At 42.7% G+C, this 21,448-nt stretch overlaps 2 protein-coding genes across 3 annotated transcripts in view; one reads left to right on the forward strand and one right to left on the reverse strand.

Moving 5' to 3' along the window:
• The window catches only part of DOCK1 (dedicator of cytokinesis 1), a 323,977-nt gene that overhangs the window by 112,203 nt on the left and 190,326 nt on the right, over positions 1–21,448 (forward strand). The window lies entirely within an intron of this gene.
• Positions 1–21,448, reverse strand: part of INSYN2A (inhibitory synaptic factor 2A) — a 48,368-nt gene that overhangs the window by 5,078 nt on the left and 21,842 nt on the right. The window contains exon 3 of the mRNA XM_054206754.1: positions 5,468–5,539. Within this exon, the coding sequence (XP_054062729.1) occupies positions 5,468–5,539 (72 nt within the window). The remainder of the gene's footprint in view (positions 1–5,467; positions 5,540–21,448) is intronic.

Genomic DNA, 21,448 nt, shown 5'->3' on the forward strand with positions numbered 1-21,448 from the left:
GTAGAGCCGAGGTGGACAGTCTGGACACCTCACTCAAGGCGTGCGCACAAGGCGGCCGATTTCCTCAGGCTGCTTCTTTCTAGCTAGTCCCATCTTCTAAATCCTTGCGCTGTGGGTTAGGGATTGCTGTGCTGGATTTGCCGGTTTGGGCATCATGGCTTTTTTTAAATGATTTGGAGAATGTATGTTAATGAGTTTATTTTTTGCGTGCTGGCAGTAGAGTGAACTTTTTCTAATTTTGTTGCTGTATAAGGGATTGAAAACAGAGTTTGAAGAGTCATAACCATTTGGTTTTAAGCATATGGGCTGTGGGAGGGTATCTAGCAACAAGCTGAGAAATACGGATGGGTTTTCTTCTTTTTTAACACAGTCACATGTTATTAGCATGAATCATTTTAAGACTATTAGATGCTGATGACTGGATACTTGTAAGATCGCTGAATCAGGATAGTTCGGGTTGGGGACTGGGCCTGCTGAGGGCTTTATCCCCTTCTGTTTACCTTTTTATTACCTACTTTGTAATGTTAAGGCCCAAATCCTGCAAGCATGTATAGAGCGGCTTAACTCTTTGCATTTAGGTAGGTAGGTGAAGCAGGAATTAAAGAATATCATAGTGTCTCCTTTTGGGTCACGTTAATTGGATGACATGGCATTAGTGCATGCCACATCTTGGAAGAAGGGGATCCAGATAAGCGCTAATCACTCGAAAATTAGCTTAATACACTTTTAGGCAATCTCTGTTAAATTTCAACCTGAAAATCACAAATGCCCAGGATCCAGCGCCTTGTCAGCGTTAGCAAGCCGTTAAGATCCGTATTTTTCTACTAAGCATCTTACAGCCTAGAGATAAGATGAGGGTGTAAGTTAATGTGGGCAGGAAATAAAAAGATGGAGAAAACTACTCTTCTCATCATTTAGTTACCTGATTTTGCTATAGTAATGAAATCTTAAGAATTTGTGTCTACTTGTCTTATTTTCGCTTTCTATTGCCAAATTTATTAATTTAGTAATTGTCACTGTATCTAACCTATACGAGGGAGGTGCTTCCCTGCGGGCTCCGTGCTCACTATTTAACTTGTATCGCCATCACTTCAACCTGTTTCCTTTGCCACTTGTATTCAGTTACACCTCGTGGATTCTAATAATGTATTTTCTGTTGAATGGTCAGAGTACCCTTTAAAATAACTTCAATATCATAGACAAAATGGAACACTGAAAACCGGCATAATTCAACATTTCAAAGGAGTGAAAAGTAGCCAAATTAATGGTTGATGCAGCTTTGAGTAATTTGCTTGCCAAGAACTACAGTAGTGCACTCCTGATTTGTTTGTTCCCCCTCTGCAGAAATTGGCTAGTGATTTGATTTAGTAAAAAGTTTACTTCCAGAAGCTAAAGTAGCCTCGTAAAAGCTGTTGAGTGCTTCTGACCTCAGGGAAGTCTAGCAGGAATTCTTCGGGATGCTCCTTCACAGACGTAATTCACGATAAAGGCCTTAGAATAATGCACAAAAAAATTAAACAGAAGACTCATTTTCTCACATAGATTTCTGTTCAAGGATTAAAATTCACACGGGATGGTAATTTAAACAGGAGCGGAAAGGGCAGTTCCGCTAGAAGATAATCACAGAATAAAACAGGCTGGGAAGATTTAGTCCACGTGAGTGTCGGGTGCTATAGAACCGGCACAATTTCTGCCTATCAATGCCATTTCTTCTTAATAGCAAGATTTTGCTAGACGTCAGTCTTTCAGTTGACTTTGTCCAGACAATATACCCTAATAAAACCTAGCTGCTGTTCTTAAAATTTTCAATGGTGAATCTACGTTAGTTTGTAAAAGACAGATGTAAAAGGTTGTCTTTTGTTTGTGAATTTGTCTTTTCGTTGGTAGAAGATGCTTTTGAAACTGGTTTTTGACCTCGGTTTATGAGATATTGATACTAAGGAATAGATTAGCATTTGACACGGGTTAACATTTGATAAAATGCTGGTTTATTTTTCCTACTTAACCAATTTTTTTTACTACCATTTTAAATACTGCCTGGAAAATACTATAAAGACACGATGCTGAATACTTATTACTGACTGTTTTCGGCTGTTGCTGTGGAGTTGGGGACTTTATATTCAGGCTTTAAAACCTGTAGTGATGCTGTGGCCCAAGAAAAGTGGTTCTGCTGTGTTTGAGCCTCCAGCTCCATAAGGTGCAGCAAAACTAATCCTGTCCTTGCCAGAATCCCAGTGACCGGAGGCCGGTAACGCCTTCGGGGTAACGACTCAAGCCTTTCCCCCTCCTCAGAGTAGCGGCTAACTGGGTATTTAACTGGGAGTGGGGGCAGGGAATCGATGTGTGCTGCAGTAGGAATAGTCTCCCGCCATGGAAGAAGGCATCCGTGATGCCTGTGGCTGGAATTTCTCTCAAGTTCTCGAATATATTTCTCATAGCAGAAAGAAGTAGAATTTTGTGGTAAATGGGGAATCAAATGTAGATGTGTTTCTTTTCCTATTGGTTTCTAGAGCAGTTTAAGTTTTTGGTACCGTGTCTTTTTAATAGTGTTTAGCGTTTGATCGGTTTCCTGTTTATTCCAAAAAATTAGAAACCAACATGTTTTTTCTTTTTTCCTTTTTTTCTTTAATACTAAGTAGTAAGTATTATTTTCTGTATCAAATATATATGAAAACAGATTTGGAATCTTAGCAAAAAAATGTAAATTTCACATGCAAAATAACTATTTTCAAAAACCTATTCTTAGAGTGTTTATTAACAGTATCAGAATTTTTTTGGTAATAAAAAGCAGCAAAACACCCTTAAAGTACAAGAGTGGGGTTTATTTGCTTTCTACGTTGTTTCCAGCTTTTGTGCTAGATTGTATTAATATTCTAAAAAGTCATCTTGAGGGGGAAGGATTTAATTGCCAGAATGTAGAAACAACCAGTGTGTCTCATCGGTGCTAGGCTCGACGCTACAGGACGCAGCGGGGGAGTCAGCAGGGCAACTTGATCGTTCCTCTAAGATGCTGGTTCACTGCAGTTTAAAAATAAAGGTTTGAAACAGCTCTGATATTTATTTATTTTTAATGTTCCTCTGTTCAAAATTGTATCGTATTTTAAAAAAAGTCAATTACGGTCCAGTTAAGGTTTTCTCTTGAAATTATTGATTTCTCCCATAAGGGCATTGGTCATATTTTTCTTAAGTCTCCCCTATCTGCTTCGTGGGCGAAGGAGCTCAAGCCCGAGGAGGGTCTGAAATAGGAGCCCGCTGTAAAAGCAGTCGGTGGAACGTGTGGTAGGTCCACCAGGATGATCCTCCTGGTCCAACGCCGACGTTTATGGACAACTGTCGGGGTCCAGTGCCCTCAAAGATACCCGGGTTTGCAGTGCATCTGGAATGGTTTAATCCCAGTTCAAATTTCTGTTCCTAAAAGGTGTTTTGTCTGAAAGAGAAATCACGTTAACCCTACGTGGCACTTGTCATGCAAACCCTTTGCAAAGTTGTGGTGTGTATCACTGCATCTAGATTTAAGGGTAGCTTTAGCATCCTGACTAATTAATTGCTGCACTTCTTTCAGAGGCTTCAGAACCGCAGCATTTGACTTGTGGAGGAGCAGAAGCTCCTCCTGTTAAAGGCAGTCTGTCTTTAGTGGTAGTTTTATCAGGGAATTTCTCTCTTATCCCTTCTGGCTACTTATCTTGTCTTACTAATTCAGTCTTGTCCTAGTTCCCCTGTTTTGCACTGTCTTCTGGTTTTAGACTTCTTGCCTGCAGCGTTATATTCTCCTCATCTGTCAAAAAGCTGAGCTGATTTTTGCTAAAACTTCCCCTGGAAGCAGTGCTTTAGGTGGATCCCAGCATCCATAGCTTCAGTCCAACTGGCTGTTCTGGTGGGACTTTCGGAAGAGCTACACCTGCATTCTACACTGCTCCTCTGCCGGTAGGGAAACACTTGAAATCTCTGTTTCTGGACTCATTTCGTTTGCGGTTAGTGTAGAAGGTAGTAACTGGAAGGCTCCTTAACTTTAAATCTGCTGACTGGAAATCAAGATTTAAAAAAAAAAACCTTCCAGTTGGACTTTTTTAGCTAATAAAATAAAAATAGTTTCCCTGATAGAAATGTGCTGTGTTGTACCTTCCCAGGCTGCCCTGAGAAAGAAACTGCAGAGGTGAGCTCAGAAAAAGGGAGGCAGGGGAGGCTCTCTATGCTTCAAAATATTGCTCTAAAGGAAGGATGAATGAATAGGTTCCTTCCCCGGCATGTAACAGCATCATTCCCTTTTCTAGTTCGCTGGTTAGTAGAAAAGATGTTTGAGTTTCCATCCTTTTTTGCTTCACGTCTAGGCAGCCAGGAGGTAATGTATAAATAGCTCCAGGTCTTCTGCCTAAATCAGAGACCGAGTAGAGAATTAAGGGGCGAAGGGGGAAATTCCGTGCTTTCAAACCTAGCCAACGTTTGTACCTTCATTTTAGTTTGGATCTTCACAGTAATTGAGAGGCATCTTTATACATTTTCACGTATACTGTATCGCTTGATTTTCTGAAATACTCTGAGATGCATTTGTTTTCATCTTACCTGCAATGCATGCAAATATTCAGTCGTTTTTTTTAAGACTCTAATGGAGGAGGACAGTTTTCAGTATGAAAAACATCATCAGACTCCTGATGGCTTCACCACCTATCTGTTATTCTTTCATTACAATACAGCGCACGCCAAAACGGGTCTCTTGGCTGATAAACTTTAGGAGAGGAACCTCTGCTTTGGAGAAATCAGAATTAATGTCCTTTTACCTTTTGTATCTGCTCTGCTTCTACGGAGCAAACCCAGGTCCTTCCTTCTGGAGGAGTGATTATAGCAGGCACCAACAGTCTTTACCAAAACCTTTAAGTGGTTTGTCATCTTTGGTGTGTTTGACAGTAATGAGCAAACCTGTATTGACACAGAACTGTCGACCTTCACAGCAGGTCTGCTAAAGGAATATTTTGCCATGCAGGTTTTAGAACTTCTTCACTAACATAAAAGTGCATAAAAGCCAGGGTAGTAATGTCATTTTACTGATAAAACTGTCTAGGTTGAATCTGTATCTGGTCCTCTTTGCTAGACGCAGTCTCTCTCTCTCAAAATTACTTCCCAAATCCAGTAGTTACCGCTATAAAAATAAATTTGAAGTATGCTGACTTGTGGGACAGAAAATGTGAAATATCTCTAGCAATGTGAAAATGAAGCTCCCCCTTCTGACCCTTCCCGCCCGAGAGCGACAGCCGGAGTACTGACCATCATCATCTACTTCTGATCTGAAAATGTTAGACTTAGAAACGGGTGTCGGTTGAATTTTATTAGTTTACTGAAATTAAAGCTGTGTTCTGCTTTTAAACTTTCTTCGTGCTATTGAAAAACCAAGGCTAACAACCGATCTTTCATTAGTGAATAAATCATTACTTTCACTCAGGAAAAAGTGGAAATATTAGTATTTTTAACCTACCTATAGATAATACATGCACTGTTCCTGCACGTGTCGCAATTAGCCGTGTCTTGACCAGTCCGATACGAAAGCCTACAAAGACAAGAACACGAGGTCATTGAAAAGTAATTGGTTTTAACATGGAAATCAGAACTTCGGGGTTTATTTTTTTTTTTTAAACTTTAATATTGAATACAAAAATCCAGCCATTAGGAAAACAGGATTAAGCATAGCATATTCAGCTTCACTGAACAACGAGAACATGGCGTTATTTTGGAAAATGACTCTTTAATGACTGCAAGGAGAAAATAAAGGATTTATTTCCGTTATGCTTTTGTAAATTAAAAGGGAAAGCAACAAGGAAACCAAGTGGTGTGAACCTCTTTTTGCATAAAGGGAGGGGATGAGGGGAGAGCCGTAGATGTCATCTACCTTGACTTCAGCAAGGCTTTTGACACTGTCTCCCATAACATCCTCATTAGGAAGCTGAGGAAGTATGGGCTAGATGAGGGGACAGTGAGGTGGATCGAGAGCTGGCTGTGTGACAGAACCCAGAGGGTTGTGATCAGCGGCACAGAGTCCAGTTGGAGGCCTGTAACCAGTGGTGTCCCCCAGGGGTCAATACTTGGTCCAATTTTGTTCAGTATATTCATTAATGACCTGGATGACGGGACAGAGTGTATCCTCAGCAAGTTTGCTGATGATACCAAGCTGAGAGGGGTGGCTGACACTCCAGAGGGCCGTGCTGCCATCCAGCATGACCTGGACAGGCTGGAGAGCTGGGCAGAGAAGAACCTAATGAGGTTCAACAAAAGCAAGTGCAAGGTCCTGCACCTGGGGAGGAGGAATGTCAGGCACCAGTATAGGTTAGGGGTGGACCTGCTGGAAAGCAGCTCTGGAGAAAAGGATTTGGGGGTCTTGGTAGACAGTAAATTATCCATGAGCCAGCAATGTGCCCTTGTTGCCAAGAAGGCCAATGGAATTCTGGGCTGCATAGGGAAGAGTGTGGCCAGCAGGTCAAGGGAGGTCATTCTCCCCCTCTGTTCTGCACTGGTGAGGCCACAACTGGAATACTGTGTCCAGTTCTGGGCTCCCCAGGTCAAGAGAGACAGGGAACTACTGGAGAGAGTCCAGCGTAGGGCAACAAAGATGATTGAGGGGTTGGAGCATCTCCCTTATGAGGAAAGGCTGAGAGAGCTGGGACTCTTTAGCCTGGAGAAGAGAAGGCCGAGGGGAGACCTTATTAATGTTTACAAGTATCTAAAGGGTGGGTTGAAGGAGGATGGTGCCAGACTTTTTTCAATGGTTCCCAGTGACAGGATGAGGGGCAATGGGCACAAGCTGGAACATAGGAAGTTCCGTTCAAATACACGGAAAAACTTCTTTATGGTGAGGGTGACAGAGCACTGGACCAGGCTGCCCAGGGAGGGTGTGGAGTCCCCTTCTCTGGAGACTTTCAAGCCCTGCCTGGATGCAGCCCTGAGGGATGTGCTCTAGGCAATCCTGCTTTAGCAGGGGAGTTGGACTAGATGATCTCTGGAGGTCCCTTCCAACTCTGAAGTTTCTGTGATTCTGTGAAGGCTTCTGCGTACCCAAGTGCTGAATCGCTGCTGTGAACGGAGGCGCCCGCAGCTTCTGCAGGCGGGACAGCGGTGGTTATGGGTGGATGCAGAGAGCATAATACTGAAAACTGGCATCTCTTTAGAAAAACGCTGTGCCTCGGCAATGAGGTATGAAGACCTGTTGTAGGGGTGTATGTGTCTTAAAAGGAAGAAAATGCCATGTAAATAAGAGCTGCCGTACGCCCCTAGCCTGCAGCTATTCCTTCTCACGCTTCGGTTTGAAGTCTGTTACAGCAGTGGCTCTTCATCTCCCTGTGCGTTTCTGACTTGGTCAAGGTGAGTTAAAAAGGGGTTTTTAAGGTAGGCAAGTACTTTTTTTGTACACAGCAATTTCATTAAACTAAACAAATTAAAAAGAACACAACTGCCTACCTATCGACAGGCATGTGCTTGCATGCAAATGAGTTTGAAATGAAAATTTAACGAAAATTTTAAAACGGGTTTAAAATGAAAATTCAGTATTTATGTATTAGTAATTAATTTTGGGCTTTTTTTGTAAAATCACAAATTTACAGTCTTTTAAAGTTATTTTCGGTTTGTGTTAAATACAGACCAGTATCTGCGAAGTTTAGTTGCTTTTAAAAGAGATGGGGAAATACCTCACCTGTGGAATTTTGAAGATGTGGAAAACAGATCAGGTCTACCCTGACGCCTGGGACCCGCCTTAACCCAAACCCTTCAACTAATTGACCTCACGTAATTCGGTGGTGGCGTTGCTGAACAGGGGCATCTCGATGCCTTCCCTGCCCTCGCTGTGGGGACAGAGCACCCTTGTCTCCGCTTCCCTGACAACGTAACAATAGTGAAAAATCCAACATTTGCAAAAAAAGTTGACTTAATTTGTATGTGACAAAATATCAAACCTATGTACTGTAAAGTATTAACGGGAAATGATACACAAACTGTTTAATGTCTCCATCCTTAAGATGGAAAAACCAGCATTTCCTACGTGCTGCAGGCTATTTATTTATCTTAGCGAACATATTCTTTTCTTTGAAAAAGATCACCTGGCCCTGTGGCACTTTTCCTTACTATTTTAAAGGTTTGAATGTTTGGTTTAAAAGTTTATTACATGACTTAACGTATTTTATATAGACTTACACTTTTAAGAAAGAAGAAATTTATCAGTGTGAACTTGAAGGCAGAGAGTGAACCTGAAGTTTTATTGGAGCGAGCTTGTGGTCACAGGTGACATTTCGACTTCGTTTACTCATTTAATCATTTACTCTGATTACTTTGATTATCGGTTTTTGGGGGTGGTGTTACGGCAAACGCTCTGGGCACAGCGGCAGCACGGGTAGTAGTTCAATCTACTTCTTCTTGTTATAAAGATGTTTTTTCTCTCTGAAAGCAAAACGCAAGGTAGAATTCGTGCTGTTCTAGGTGTTTTTTGTTATTTGAAGAGGGCTTGGAACACTACGGATTTGAAACTTGATATCAAGCAGTAAGTCAGTGGCCTCAAAAATCCTTTTTATTTGGAGGAACATACTCAAATTACCTAGATTGCTAAATTTTAATGCAACAGCAAAGCAAGGGGTGCAAAAGAGCTTCTACAAAGGGAGACTTCTGTATTTTGTGCTATTCCTTATGGAGAAAAAACCAGTACTGGTTTATATTTGATGATACGTCCTGTGCTCGCTAAGAGGGGTGAAGTAGTATCTGTTTTTCATTTCCCCTTTTACAGTCTTTCGGAAGTTGACGTTCAAATTGTGACCATGCTGTTAAACTTGGGCTTGTAAAACTGTTTTTCCAAGCTATTGATCAAATACTAAAAACTCTTACTAAAGAAGACAACATTTGAAGTTTCCAGATCAGCTGACGAAGGCCTTTATTTACTGCGGACATAAAGGGTGGTTAATAACCGCCTTCGGAGGAACACAGCGCAGCTGTCTGCGCCTCTTCCTAGGTGAAGGCATAAACAGGCTGCCGTGGGTGCCAAGTTGTTTTTTGGCGTTTTCTTTTTGTCGTTAGTTCCCAGTTGGGACATTTTCATTCGTCTTTGTACGCCTGCAAACCGCCATTCAAAGACACAGTTAATTATCTGGCTCGCAGACGAACAACCTCCTCCTCTCTGCCAGTCTCTCCTGTTCTCTCCAGTGCTGGGGGTTTGCGCTGTCTGTGTTGGCCCTGCCTCTCCTCGGCTGTTTAAGAAATAATATAATAATACGGGTTTTTTAATAAATTTTTCAAAAATCCAGCGTTTACAAAAGCAAACTGTAGTATACAAGTCATTTATCCTGCTAACACCTCTCCCTGTTGTCCTGGATTCTCGTGAGATGAGCCCTGTGACAAAGAGTGACAGTGACATCTTACTTGTGGAGTTCCTTAGGAAAATGGTTGGTTGTATTTTAAGGACTTGCCTGGTGCTTTGAGGGATTTGCTCTAAAAGAGCGAGGTTTCTGGTGGCAGTTGTAAAAAGAAGGTGGCCAAGTCATCTGTTTATAATGAATCTTGACAAGTCTTTATTTTTATTTTTCCCCCTAATTGGGGTGTTTGAGAACCGTGGCGTGACTGGGAAAAGGTAAGAATTTTTTGTTTGAAAGCTAAGGGAGGATGAGGAGTACTCCTGTGTGTGCTAAAAACCATTAGTGCAGACCAGGAGAGAGAAATCGGAGCCCCCAGGACAAATCTGCAGCGGTGGCGTATCCCAGTGATAGCCCGCTCAGGCTGGCACAGAACCTAGAATCACTGCAGCAAGAAATCGTATGGGATTAAACACCCAAATACGCGTATTGCAACATTAAAAATCATACATCATAGAATCACAGAACGGTTTGGGTTGGAAGGGACCTTAAAGCCCACCCAGTGCCACCCCCTGCCCTGGGCAGGGACACCTCCCACCAGCCCAGGTCGCTCCAAGCCCCGTCCAACCTGGCCTTGAAAATCTCCTTCCCTTCCCTGTGTGCTCGCACCTGTAAAGCAGAAGTATGTGCATGGTCACTATCTTTGTTACTACGATGGTTTACCAACCAGTTTCCACCAGCACCATGCCCATCTTAACAAAACAGTAATACTTCACTTGTGATGAACTCGGGAGCGCTGGTAGGTTGGTAACTTAGCAAAAGCCAGAGCGTGTTTGGTCTTAATGCGGATGTGCCAGTTCAGCCATGAACTATAGTCCTGCTTCCGTAACTGGCACTGCTTTTGAGATCTTTTTTTAATAAGGTATCATATATGCTTTAGGTTAATAAACTGTCTTTCTCAAAATTGAGTTTTCAGTACTTTATTTAAATGAGTTGCTAAAGCGTATGATGGTCTTTAAATGCCCAATAATTACAGACTTTCAAACACTTTAAAAACATATTTCCTAGTCGATGGTATAAGGCAGGCTCGTTAAGCTGATGAAAATGGTCCTTTGATATACGTATTTAAAAATTATATGATACTTGGGTGATAGTTTTATATATACTGATTTCTCAGCGTACGTGTTCAGCACTGCTTGGTTGTAGCATCATTGTCACTCACACACTGTACTGTTTATGGTGACACTTCTTTTTTTCTAGTCAGATGTAATTTATGATGAACTTTTCTTAAAGTCTCACTTTCCATACTGAATATGTTCAGCTTTTCAGAGATCATTTCTAAGTATGGATTTAGGAATGTTGCCATCTCTGAACCATCCTATTAGACTTCTTGGTGAGCCCCGAGAACGCTACGTGGTGTCCCGGTGTTGGGTTTCCGTAAGGCAGTTTGACAGCTCTTTAGCTGGGACTGTGTTGTCTGAGTGTTGGTACAGCATAAATTCAATTATTTCTAGAGAAATTAAACTTCAGGAAAGAATTCTGTTGTTCATACCCCAGGGCTTTGGACTTTCCACTTTCTTGTTTTTACATAATTATCTACATAAACACTTGCATGGAATTCATCTACTTCATGCCAGCAAAGGTTTTACTATTGGCATAGCATTTCTGTGAAAATCTTAGGCAATGAAGTTGATTTGCAGTGCAGACTTAACGAGGAATTGCGGTTCCTGTCGGTGTTACCTGCTAGGAACAGTTTGTGAGCCCAGTCCGGATACTGGCTTCAGGAGAGCAGAGTTCTGGGTTTCCTTGTGAGATGGAGTATTTTGGATGAGCTACTTTTTCCCCTCCTCTTAAAAACAATTTTAAGCATATTCCAGCATAGAAGAGCTCAGGCTAGAGACCAGTAACTTTTTTCTTCATGGGTAAACTAGTCAGTGTTTTAAAAGTAAATCCTGTAAAATGTGAAGTTTTACACAAAACAAAGATTCCTACAGAAAAATTTGTTTTCTTTTGAGGGAAATGAAGGTTGGTTTTGGTCTGGTTTAGATCCAAAGTAGAGTATTTCACTTTGGACCGAGTGAGATGCCTGGCAGCCAGGAGTTCCCCCCCAAGCTACGATTCCCGTAGGCAACATACTTCACGGAAAAACAATCTCAGTATGAAAGCCCGCAGCTCATTTTACCAATCTTAACATCTTGATTTTGGGAATCAGTTTAAGTAGAAGTAGTATTTCACTTTATAACTTGCTTCAGTCTCTCCCTTTTTTTTTCATCCGTTCTTCAAGAAGGTCAAACTCAACCACCGCGGGGTTGTGCTGACCCGTCTGATGGGTAAACTGGGGCCCCTCTGCTCTGCTGCTTCGGGGTGTGGCTGTGCCCGTAATGCCCGATCCTCGTGGGAAGAAGAAAGTCCATCGGCCTTAAAGTGAAACTGAGATCTAGTTACGTTGACCAAAAATTGTGGATGTTGAACAAGAGGTCGTTCATTTTGTGCTTCTGGTCGTCTCTGTCTCCCGTCCTCATCCTGGCTCTCCTCGTGTGCTGCAGTCCCTTGGGTGCCCCTCTGGGCTCTTGTCCAAGTTCCGCGTGTTTGGCTGCAGCGTGGACTGCTCAATTCACATCTCCTAAAGGATGCAGCATTTGGAACCTGCTGGTGTTAAGATGCGAGGTGCAGTCAGAGGGCAGCTCTTGGCATCTTCCCCTTCCAACGCAAGTTCGGTCTTGACATCTACTTCTGACTACCATGAACACGACCACACCAAACTTGGCCCCTTCCCCTGCCAGTCAGCAACTCCTCCGTTTTTCCTCAGCGATCATAATAAGAAAGATGTTCTAGTTTATATTTGGAAAAATATTTATTGTGGATGCTGAAGGAAATATTTTGGTTTAATGAGATTGCTTTCTGGGTAATTGGCTAGAACTGGTACTACTATATGATTTTTTTTTTTTTTCCAAAAACAATAGAGAAAATAGACTTGAGTATGTGTGGGGTATTTTGGTTGGTTGGTTGGTTTTTAATCCTCTCACTATAGCAAAGTAAACATGGCACTGTTCATTCCTGGTTTGATGGTGTGCGTGCTCGCTCATCTGCAAGAAGGGAACTGAATCCATATACTGGGATGTTTAACCAGCTTCCCTGCTATTCATGTTATTACTGTGTTTCATAATACTTTAGCATCTTCACGTGTTTTGATATACACTAACGAGAAGCCTTTGCTCCAATAGCTTCCTTCTTTGATCCCTTACATCTTGGATTTATTGTTTTCGTATGGGCATGGTTAGTCTGAGGTGTTACGCGGTGCTGTGTGGTCCAGGTTCTGGAGACGGGATGGATACAGGTGAGTTGCATTGCGATGGCTGCGTCCAACTGGCCGTGTCACCTTGGGAAGGGTATCTCATCTCCACACTCGGTTTCTCACATGTGCTTGCTATCTACGTTGCATATTTTTTCAGGAAGCTTTCATTTTATTGTAGTTCTTTTAGCATTCTTGGCACAACCTGAGCGTAACCTCAATTAACACTTCCAAGTATTAAAATATTATAATGAAGAGCAACCATTTGCTGACACGGACTGGCAGTAACTAATAATAGGCTGCAATTTTCAGAGGAGCCTGAGGGAATTACACCCTCTAAATCCCTGTGAAATGCAGAATTTGTGCACCTGCTTGAGGCTTTTTTTGAAAATACCAACTGTAACATCAAAATCTTCTTTGCATTTGAGTAGTTTTTTGCTCGTATAAATTAGAGGCCCCGTTGAGCTTAGAGGGGGAAGCTTAGATCTGTATGTGCTGATTTTTTTTCTATTGTTCAATAGGTAGCTAGTGAAGGGGCACTAATTCAAATATCCTGGACATCTATTAAAAATAAACAAACAAACAAAAAAAATCTTACAAAGCGATTTGGAAGGATAGCTCTAGCTCTGTTACATCTGGATGTTCTTCCCTTATCTGCCGGGACGTAGGGAATACTTCATATTAACTGAGTTACTTAATGGCATGATATTGCAGAAGTGGCTGTGCTTCAGAGGGCGTTTATGCTCAGATGGGTATGCTCTTTAGATGTTCATCACACTTCTCATCTATTACCACCAGCAAGGAGGATAAACAGATTTCAAGACATTTTTTTTTGTTGATGTTTTTATTAAAATATAGTGAAACAAATTATCTTAAGGCGGCAGTGGGCCTTTGAAGTGGTTTTGAAGTGACAGTTGTGGCCGTGATGAATAGCTGAGGAAGCGTAGGCCATGGTTCTCCTTAAGTCTTTGTATAAATGGGTATTATATCGCTGGGACTATTTATAGCATAGCTAGTTAAACATGCTGATATTATCTGTCTTTACAGAATAATGGTTTTAAAATAAATAGTCTGGTGGAGAACTTCCTAGAACCTTTGTTTCCTGCTGTAAAGTATTACAGAGCTAATATTGCTAATAACTATGCTTCCAGAGACAATTATCCATACTTACTATTAACATAATTTGCCTTTTGGCAGAATGAGATGACTTCACTATGTCATGTGTGTTTTAGTTGTCCTTATGACTTTAGTAAGTCAAGTTTTAGCTACGTAAACTGCAGGAAAATCACTTGTATAGGTTTTGCAGGTTAAAATAAATCCTGCTTAGCCATATCGGTTTAGTCTAAGCTAGGAAAGATCTGCCATTCTAGCCCAATGAAAGCCTCATATAAACGCATTTCTATCAGCAAAATCGTGTTTCTGTTGGATTAATATCTGCCTCTGGTTCCCTGAAGAACTTACATTCTGCTGTCAAACCAGCAGGTTTGTACAGGTATAAAACACCTCGGGTCAGCCTTCAGCTCATATAAAGGTGTTCAGAAAAATCACTTGCCCAGTAGACCAGTAGAAAAATTGTTTACTGCTGCTGTGTTTCCATTACGTTCATAACTAACCAATTAGAAGTTTTCATTTATAGATGGCTAGCGGTACAACCCGATAAAAATCGAGAACAGTGTTGTGCTTTGAGCAGTTGTCTTGAGGCGCTTTTGGTTGATGTCTACGGCTTGAACATTGAATTGTTTCATGCTCGTTGGCTTTGCCTGGCTGGTTCCCCAGTACAAGCCCTGGGAGCATCCTTGATGTGTCTCCCAGTGAACATGGGCCTCGTACTTGTGTTCCCCTTTATGTGACAAGGTGGGGGTTACTCCACCAGCAGCGTGGAAGTCCCTGGACTACTCAGAGCACCTAGAGAAAGCAGTGCTTCAGTGTGTCCAAGGTTTTCTTGTGCTGTGTTTCATCGTGTTTGCAGTAGTTTGGATGTGTTACAAGTAGACGCTAACCCTTTGTTACTGCGCTGTAGCTCTTTGCAAAGACCCAAGAAGGGCCGTGGAGCTGGCTCCTACCTCTAACAGATCCACCCAGCTAAAAGCTGTTGCCTGACTTGCTTAGCAAAGTCACACAGGCTTGTAGTCAGGATTTGCCTTCATGGTGGTTCCTTCCCATACTGGTCTGAAGTTACCAGCACAGCTTTTCTGGGAGCTATCAACATACTCGGCAGCTGCAGCAAAGCTCGGTGTCTGTGCACTGCACTGGAGCTCACGTGCAGAAATCCTACGGTATGGAGCTGAAGCACAAGCCAGTTTGCGTCTGGGGTATGATGGGAACAGGGGAGTACTCACTGAGAGCCACACAGGTCTAAGCAATACCAGCTACGTGCCCCTGATCTGAATGTCACAGTGCCAGAGGCATTGGGTACTTGGACACAACATTATCCTTTCCTTCTCCATGCACCAGCACGGGTTAGGGGCTGACCTGCTGGAAAGCAGCTCTGCAGAGGGGGACCTGGGAGTCCTGGTGGACAACAAGTTGCCCATGAGGCAGCAATGTGCCCTTGTGGCCAAGAAGGCCAATGGTCTCCTGGGGGGCATTAAAAAGAGCGTGGCCAGCAGGTCCAGGGAGGTCATCCTCCCCCTCGGCTCTGCCCTGGGGAGGCCACAGCTGGAGCACTGGGTCCAGTTCTGGGCTCCCCAGTTCAGGAAGGACGGGGAACTGCTGGAGAGAGTCCAGCGGAGGGCTATGGAGAGGACCAAAAGAATGGAGCATCTCTGTGCTGAGGAAAGGCTGAGAGACCTGGGGCTGTTCAGCCTGGAGAAGAGATGGCTGAGAGGGGATCTCATCAGTGCTCATCAACATCTAAAGGGCGGGTGGCAAGAGGACGGGGCCAGACTCTTCTCAGTGGTGCCCAGTGACAGGACAAAGGGCACAAACTGGAACACGGGAAACTCCATCTCAACACGAGGAAAAACTTCTTTCCTTTGAGGGTGGCAGAGCCCTGGCACAGGCTGCCCAGAGAGGTGGTGGAGTCTCCGTCTCTGGAGATACTCAAAACCTGCCTGGACATGATCCTGTCCAACCTGCTAGAGGTGACCCTTCCAACCCCTACCATTCTGTGATTCTTAGCTTGGATCCCTGACAGTCAGCATCAGTGGGGTGGTTTTCTTTAAGTAGTTACTATGTGAGGATTAACTAAACCCTAATGAATACAGTTTTCCTCTCTCTGAGGAAAAGGACAGGCCGTGAGTCGCAGGAGCACGGGAGGCAGCCCACAGGCTGGGCAGATGCGCGGTGGCACGGCTGGAGGGAGCAAGGATCAGCCACTGATCAGTGAGTATGGCCAGGCAGCCTCTGGCTGCCATCAAAATAGTGGGGAAGACCCTCGTTGTCCTGCTGGGTACAAGTATGTTTTAACACACACACACACAAAAAGCAAAAGAAACACTCCACAAATTCACTAACTCTTTTTTGAAAGGTTTTTTTTAACTGGTGGCAGAGGATGAAAGCAGAGCATCCTCTGATGCTCTAAAATAATATCAGAATATCTTTTCCACTTTTTTCTTTTCCATCTATGTTGTTATTACAGGGCTGATGTTATTCATTTGGTTTCTGAAATTCTTTGAAATGTACAGAAGCTCAATGGTGAAATTTTTCAGACTGTTTACAAGACAGTAGTTTGTCTTTTACTGAATCCTGACAGTTGGAAGCAGATGACTAATTTTCTTTTTGAGGTATTTGCACTGTGGGCGTATGGCATGACTCCCAGGACAGCAATTCAACTGCTTTCACCCCGTAAATACATTTTATATTATACTCAGGTTAGTCAGGGAGTGAAGGGTTTAAAAAAAAAAATACATATTTTAATAGGTCTGTCTAGTGATTTATTTATTTTTTTTAAAAAACCCCGAGAATGGAGAGAATTAAAATGTATTTCAAGTGAAATCACAAAATCTTATAGGAATTAGGTGCGTACAAGGTCTAGCATCTCTCTTGAATATCTGCGCCTCTGTTGTCTCATCAGAAAAATCCAGAGGATAATTAAAACCTCAACTCTTTTTATTAATAATAATTCAGGGAATTTGTTTGCTCTAGCTGAGTAGCAACTGTATCGCTGGTGTATAATTCCTAGGCCCAATGCTTCCAGCGGGTTCCTGGGGAGCACACTCCAGGGGTTACGCGGAGACGAGGTCTGTCTCTTCACCCCCTGCGCTCTCAGTCTTCTGCTGTGATTTGTTCCTGACCTCGCAGCGTCACGACTCGGGTGCCCTGGGACCTCTGAACCCGCAGCTCATCATCGGGTCCGCTACTTCTGCTGCGGCTTCACAACCTCTTACGTTCCTCTTCCCAGTTCCCATTGCTCCTCCACTCCCAAATCCACCTAATTTTAAAATTAATTTCTCCTGCGTGCGGTTTCTGGGACTAGCTGGGGCCATGTGTTCGGTGCTGGAGTCACCAGGCAAAAATCCCGGCCTGCAGCTCGTGCCCTCACACCTCCCTCTTGCTCCGACCCTGGCCTGAATTGTTTCTCAACTACAGAGGGATGATTCGACTCCCTGCCCTGTGGCTAATAGCCCTTCCTCAGCCACAGCGCGGGGATTCATAACTGCGCGGCTTTCATGCAAACGAAATCCTCTCGACCGAGCAGACCAAAGGGTATTTCATAGGTGTGAACTAATAGTGCATTTATAGGCGAATAACTGTATTAAAACACAACACTTCAGATTTTGCTTGACTCAGACTTTTAAATTAAGATGAACTGCTAACAGGCATTGTTTCTATAAGAGAGGGGAGATAGGAGAAAGAAGTAGTCTGGTATTTTTTCATAATTTCAAAGTGATTGAGGTTTCAGTGCAAGCTCAAATACTCTGTATTACGTATATAAGCCTACCCCAGCTTACAATAATAACTACATCAGCCATACTACATGCAAACCAAAGAACTTGTTTAAAATTTGAAATATTATGCAGTAGCATAAAATTGAGAACACGGGTTATGATTGCTGATGGTGTGGTAAGAAGGACGGGGAATTGTAGGGAGCAAAAACCAGCAGGAAGGACCCTGGAAGCACCGAAGTCTTTTTGTGTTGCAGTTTGAATAACTCGCTGCAGGTCTCAGTACTTCCTATTTTCTGATCTCCTTAAATAATGGTAGTTTGAGATTTCACTGCAGTACAGGAGACTGTAGAGCAGCAGTTCGGCACTCGCTTGAGCTTTGTACACAGATGCTCGGAAAGTCTCATCCCTGGGATTTTTTTCCTGAGCTTGTATGGATGACAATGAAGTAAACAAATCTCTTTGCATTTACCAATGAAATGACCTAAATCATGCCAGGTTGAACTATTCCCGAGTGTAAATTGCCTTGTTAATGTCAAAAAAACCTCTGCTCATTTCTACAACCCAGTTTCTCGTGCTGATGAATTATTAGACCACACTCAGCTTCTGTCACGTCTTCTCAGGATATTGGAACCGAGAGAAAACAACTGTACTATACCCAATACAGCGCTGCCTGTCCTCGTCTGGCTTGTTCAAGCAGCAAGTGACATGGTGAAAAACATCCTCCATCATCATCTTATGAGTAAGGGAGGGCTGAGCACAGCTGGATGTGTTTGGAGAGGTGTCCAACCTCCCTTTGAATGGCAGTTTTCCTTCTTGGCTGCCCTGTGACGCAGCCGATCCCTACGCTGCTGCTCCATGAGATGCAAAACTGATGCAGAAAGCTCAGGTTTGTCCCAATTTCACTTAAGTATTCTATTGAACTGCTGCTTTTCTAAGGGTTTGTTTGTAACATGGAAAAAATGGTTCAATGACAGGGAAGAGTAACAGTGCTGACTGGAGACAGCGAATAGATGCTCGTGCCCCTGCGTTGGACGGCTCTGCGTGTTTTAACTTGGTTATCTATTTACTCCTCTGTCTTCAAAATTCCCCCGTATTTGCACAGCTCAAAATGAAGCCGTTAAAAGCTACGAAACAGTGCAGACCACCTTAGATTTTTCAAGGTCTGAGCTGAGAACGGTTCCTGGATCTGTAATTAAAGCAAGAAGCCAGCGGTGCCACAGAGGTGGCATTCAGAGAGGATGGACAGACGTGTGCCTAGGAGCTCCTCGCTTAAAAGATGTTTTCCTCCAGTTTCTGAAACAATCCACAGATATTTGAATCCAGCTCAACCTCTTCGTCGCCTCCAATCCCTGCTTACCCTCAGCTCCCCGAATGTGTTGCACAGGAGCCTTCTCAAGACTGCATTGCATATTTATGTCTTAATTCTGGAACCGGGGTAGCGGGGAGCCTCAACAGTTTAAAAACAAAACGACCCTCTTCAGACAAGTCTTTTTTCCTATAATTGTCCACAGTCAAAATCTATTTTTCCCGTGTCGGGATAAGAGAGAAGTATATCTTTGTGTAAATCCAAGGGCTCACAAGTAGGTGTCAATTAGAAATCTGGGGCTTAATCTCTTGGTGACGAACAGCAGTGAGAAATTTGACGCTATAAAGCTCATTTTGCCTCATTTTTACATGACTGGGTAGGTACCTGGCTCATTGCTCTGTCTCTCCGGATTCTAATACTACCGAGAGTCAAAATGCAGTTATTAAAGGATTACTCTAATTGTGTAAAGTGAAAACTGGTAATTCAGTACCTAAATAACATCCTCTTTAAAAGACTGATTTAGCAGAAAAACTCTCCTTGCAGGTATGTAATTTGGACAGCTCGGTGACAGTTGGAAAAGCTTCCCTTATGATCTGTGGTAATTCATATGGATATATTTAGCAAGAACACTGTCTGCTTACACTTTTTCTTGAATTGTTCATTATAAGACTTCACTGGTGTTTCCAGATTTGAATTGCGGAAGTTTGCTTTTATTTTAACTTTGTGTCACTGCGGCCGATTTAATGGAAAAGTCTTGAACTTTAATTTCACTTCCAAGCCTGAAGTGCTGCTGAACCCTGCTGAAATGGGGAGGTGTGGTGGTGAACGATAGTTCGTCTTGTTTTTAAAGTTGGTTGAATAGCAACTAGACAGAAATCAAATTATTAGACAGAAATCAGATTATTTTTCTGAATATGCTAATTTTTTCTTTGAATTGTGCTGGTATAGTATATGCAGGTAAATCGCTGGAGTAGATTAGCAAAATAAGGTGTGTTTTCTGAGACTCAGAATGTTCCTAGTGTGACTTTTTGAGACAACAGAGTAAAGATCAAGTAACTTTGTTAAAGAGATGATGTTTCTTTTTTGTTTGTTCTATGTTTATTCCACGTACTACGTGTTGCTAACGGTTCACTTTTCATTTCTGTTGATCAGCGTTTGTTTGTTCAAAACCTCCTACCACTATATTCCTAACAAAGGCTTTCTCCCAAGGAACAGGTGATAGGACACGAGGAAATGGCCTCGAGTTGTGCCAGGGGAGGTTTAGGATGGATATTAGGAAAAATTTTTACACTGAAAGGGTTATCAAGCATTGGAACAGGCTGCCCAGGGAAGTGGTGGAGTCACCACCACCACGGGTAGACGTGGTGCTTGGAGATATAGTTTAGATTAGTGATGGTTTTTGTCAGAGTTAGATTGATGGTTGGACTCGATGATCTGAAAGGTCCTTTCCAACCTGGGCAATTCTATGATTCTAACAGCTGTAAGGTGGCTATGACAGTAGGGTTATTTAACACAGTGCTCTTTATCTTACATGTTACGGTATCTAGGTACTCCGAGTACCTACGACATATGTTCCAGGAATGTCTGTGAACTGTGAAAGTCTGTCCTTTTTATCCACTCCGACAATTTGATCTGAAGCTTTGATTATGAGCAACAGAATAAATTTGTCCAACTCTAATGAAAAATCCTATCCAAAATATAAATCTCATCAAGTTTTGAAGGCCTATGAAATACTGTGCTCTGAAATACTCATGTGACCTGCCCTTGCAGATCAAACTCCAGATTGTTTTTTGGTGATCTAATTCAGAAAAAGGTTAATGTGAGGTTAAACCTTGGGTGATGCTGGATCTTTTACTTTGAATGATACTGGATCTTTTCATGATCAATCTTCTATAATCAGCTTTCATTTGGGGTTACTGAGGATTTTAATAAGAGGGCTCAAGGGTGCTGATAGTAGGTATTGAAATAGTCTTCATTAGGAAATACGCAGTTTTTTATAATGAAATTGTTGCAGTGAGGAGGCATGTCGAGCTGGGAGCTGCTGAGAGCTGCCACGTCTGCTGGGTTTGTGCGTGGGGGAATACAGAAGGGAGAAGGCTGCCCCGAAGTTTTATAGCTTGGAAAACCAAGTTGTTTACGGTGAGGGCAGGTAAAGGCACGTTCATGGCATCTGAACACTTATCCTGCTTCCAGGGGAGGGCAGGTGAGCATCTGAGGGATGGCTGTGGGACGGACCCTCCTTGGGAAGTGAGCACAGGGCAAGGGGAGAGGACCCGTCACAGGTCCACACGCAAAGAATTCATCTTAAAACTGCTTTAGTGACCTAATGGAAAAGCAGAAATGATCACGGAATGCACTTTGGTTGAATGTGGCTCAAAGTTTATAACGTGACGCTTTTGGGCAGTGACGAAGCCTGACAGTTCAGCTATTAGTAATGAGAATTAACTGTATTCCTACAGAAGGAGAGGGAGCAGCGATACAAATGGCCGTAAGAAAAGGAAGAGAAGGGCGTTCTGTTGCTATTGCAACTAGAAAATAAAAAAGGCTACTATTGTTGAATGCCTCACTCCAAGACTGTTTCTTTGTGGAAACAGCAGAGAAAATGGATTAGATTTTTAAAAAACCACCCAACCGTCCACTGGCCCAAGGGTCACAAGAGCCACAAAGCACTGATTTGTGCAAAAATTATTTCTTTTCCTTGATTAAGGAA

The sequence above is a fragment of the Rissa tridactyla genome, chromosome 6, assembly GCF_028500815.1.
Source record: "Rissa tridactyla isolate bRisTri1 chromosome 6, bRisTri1.patW.cur.20221130, whole genome shotgun sequence".
Lineage (NCBI taxonomy): Eukaryota > Metazoa > Chordata > Aves > Charadriiformes > Laridae > Rissa > Rissa tridactyla.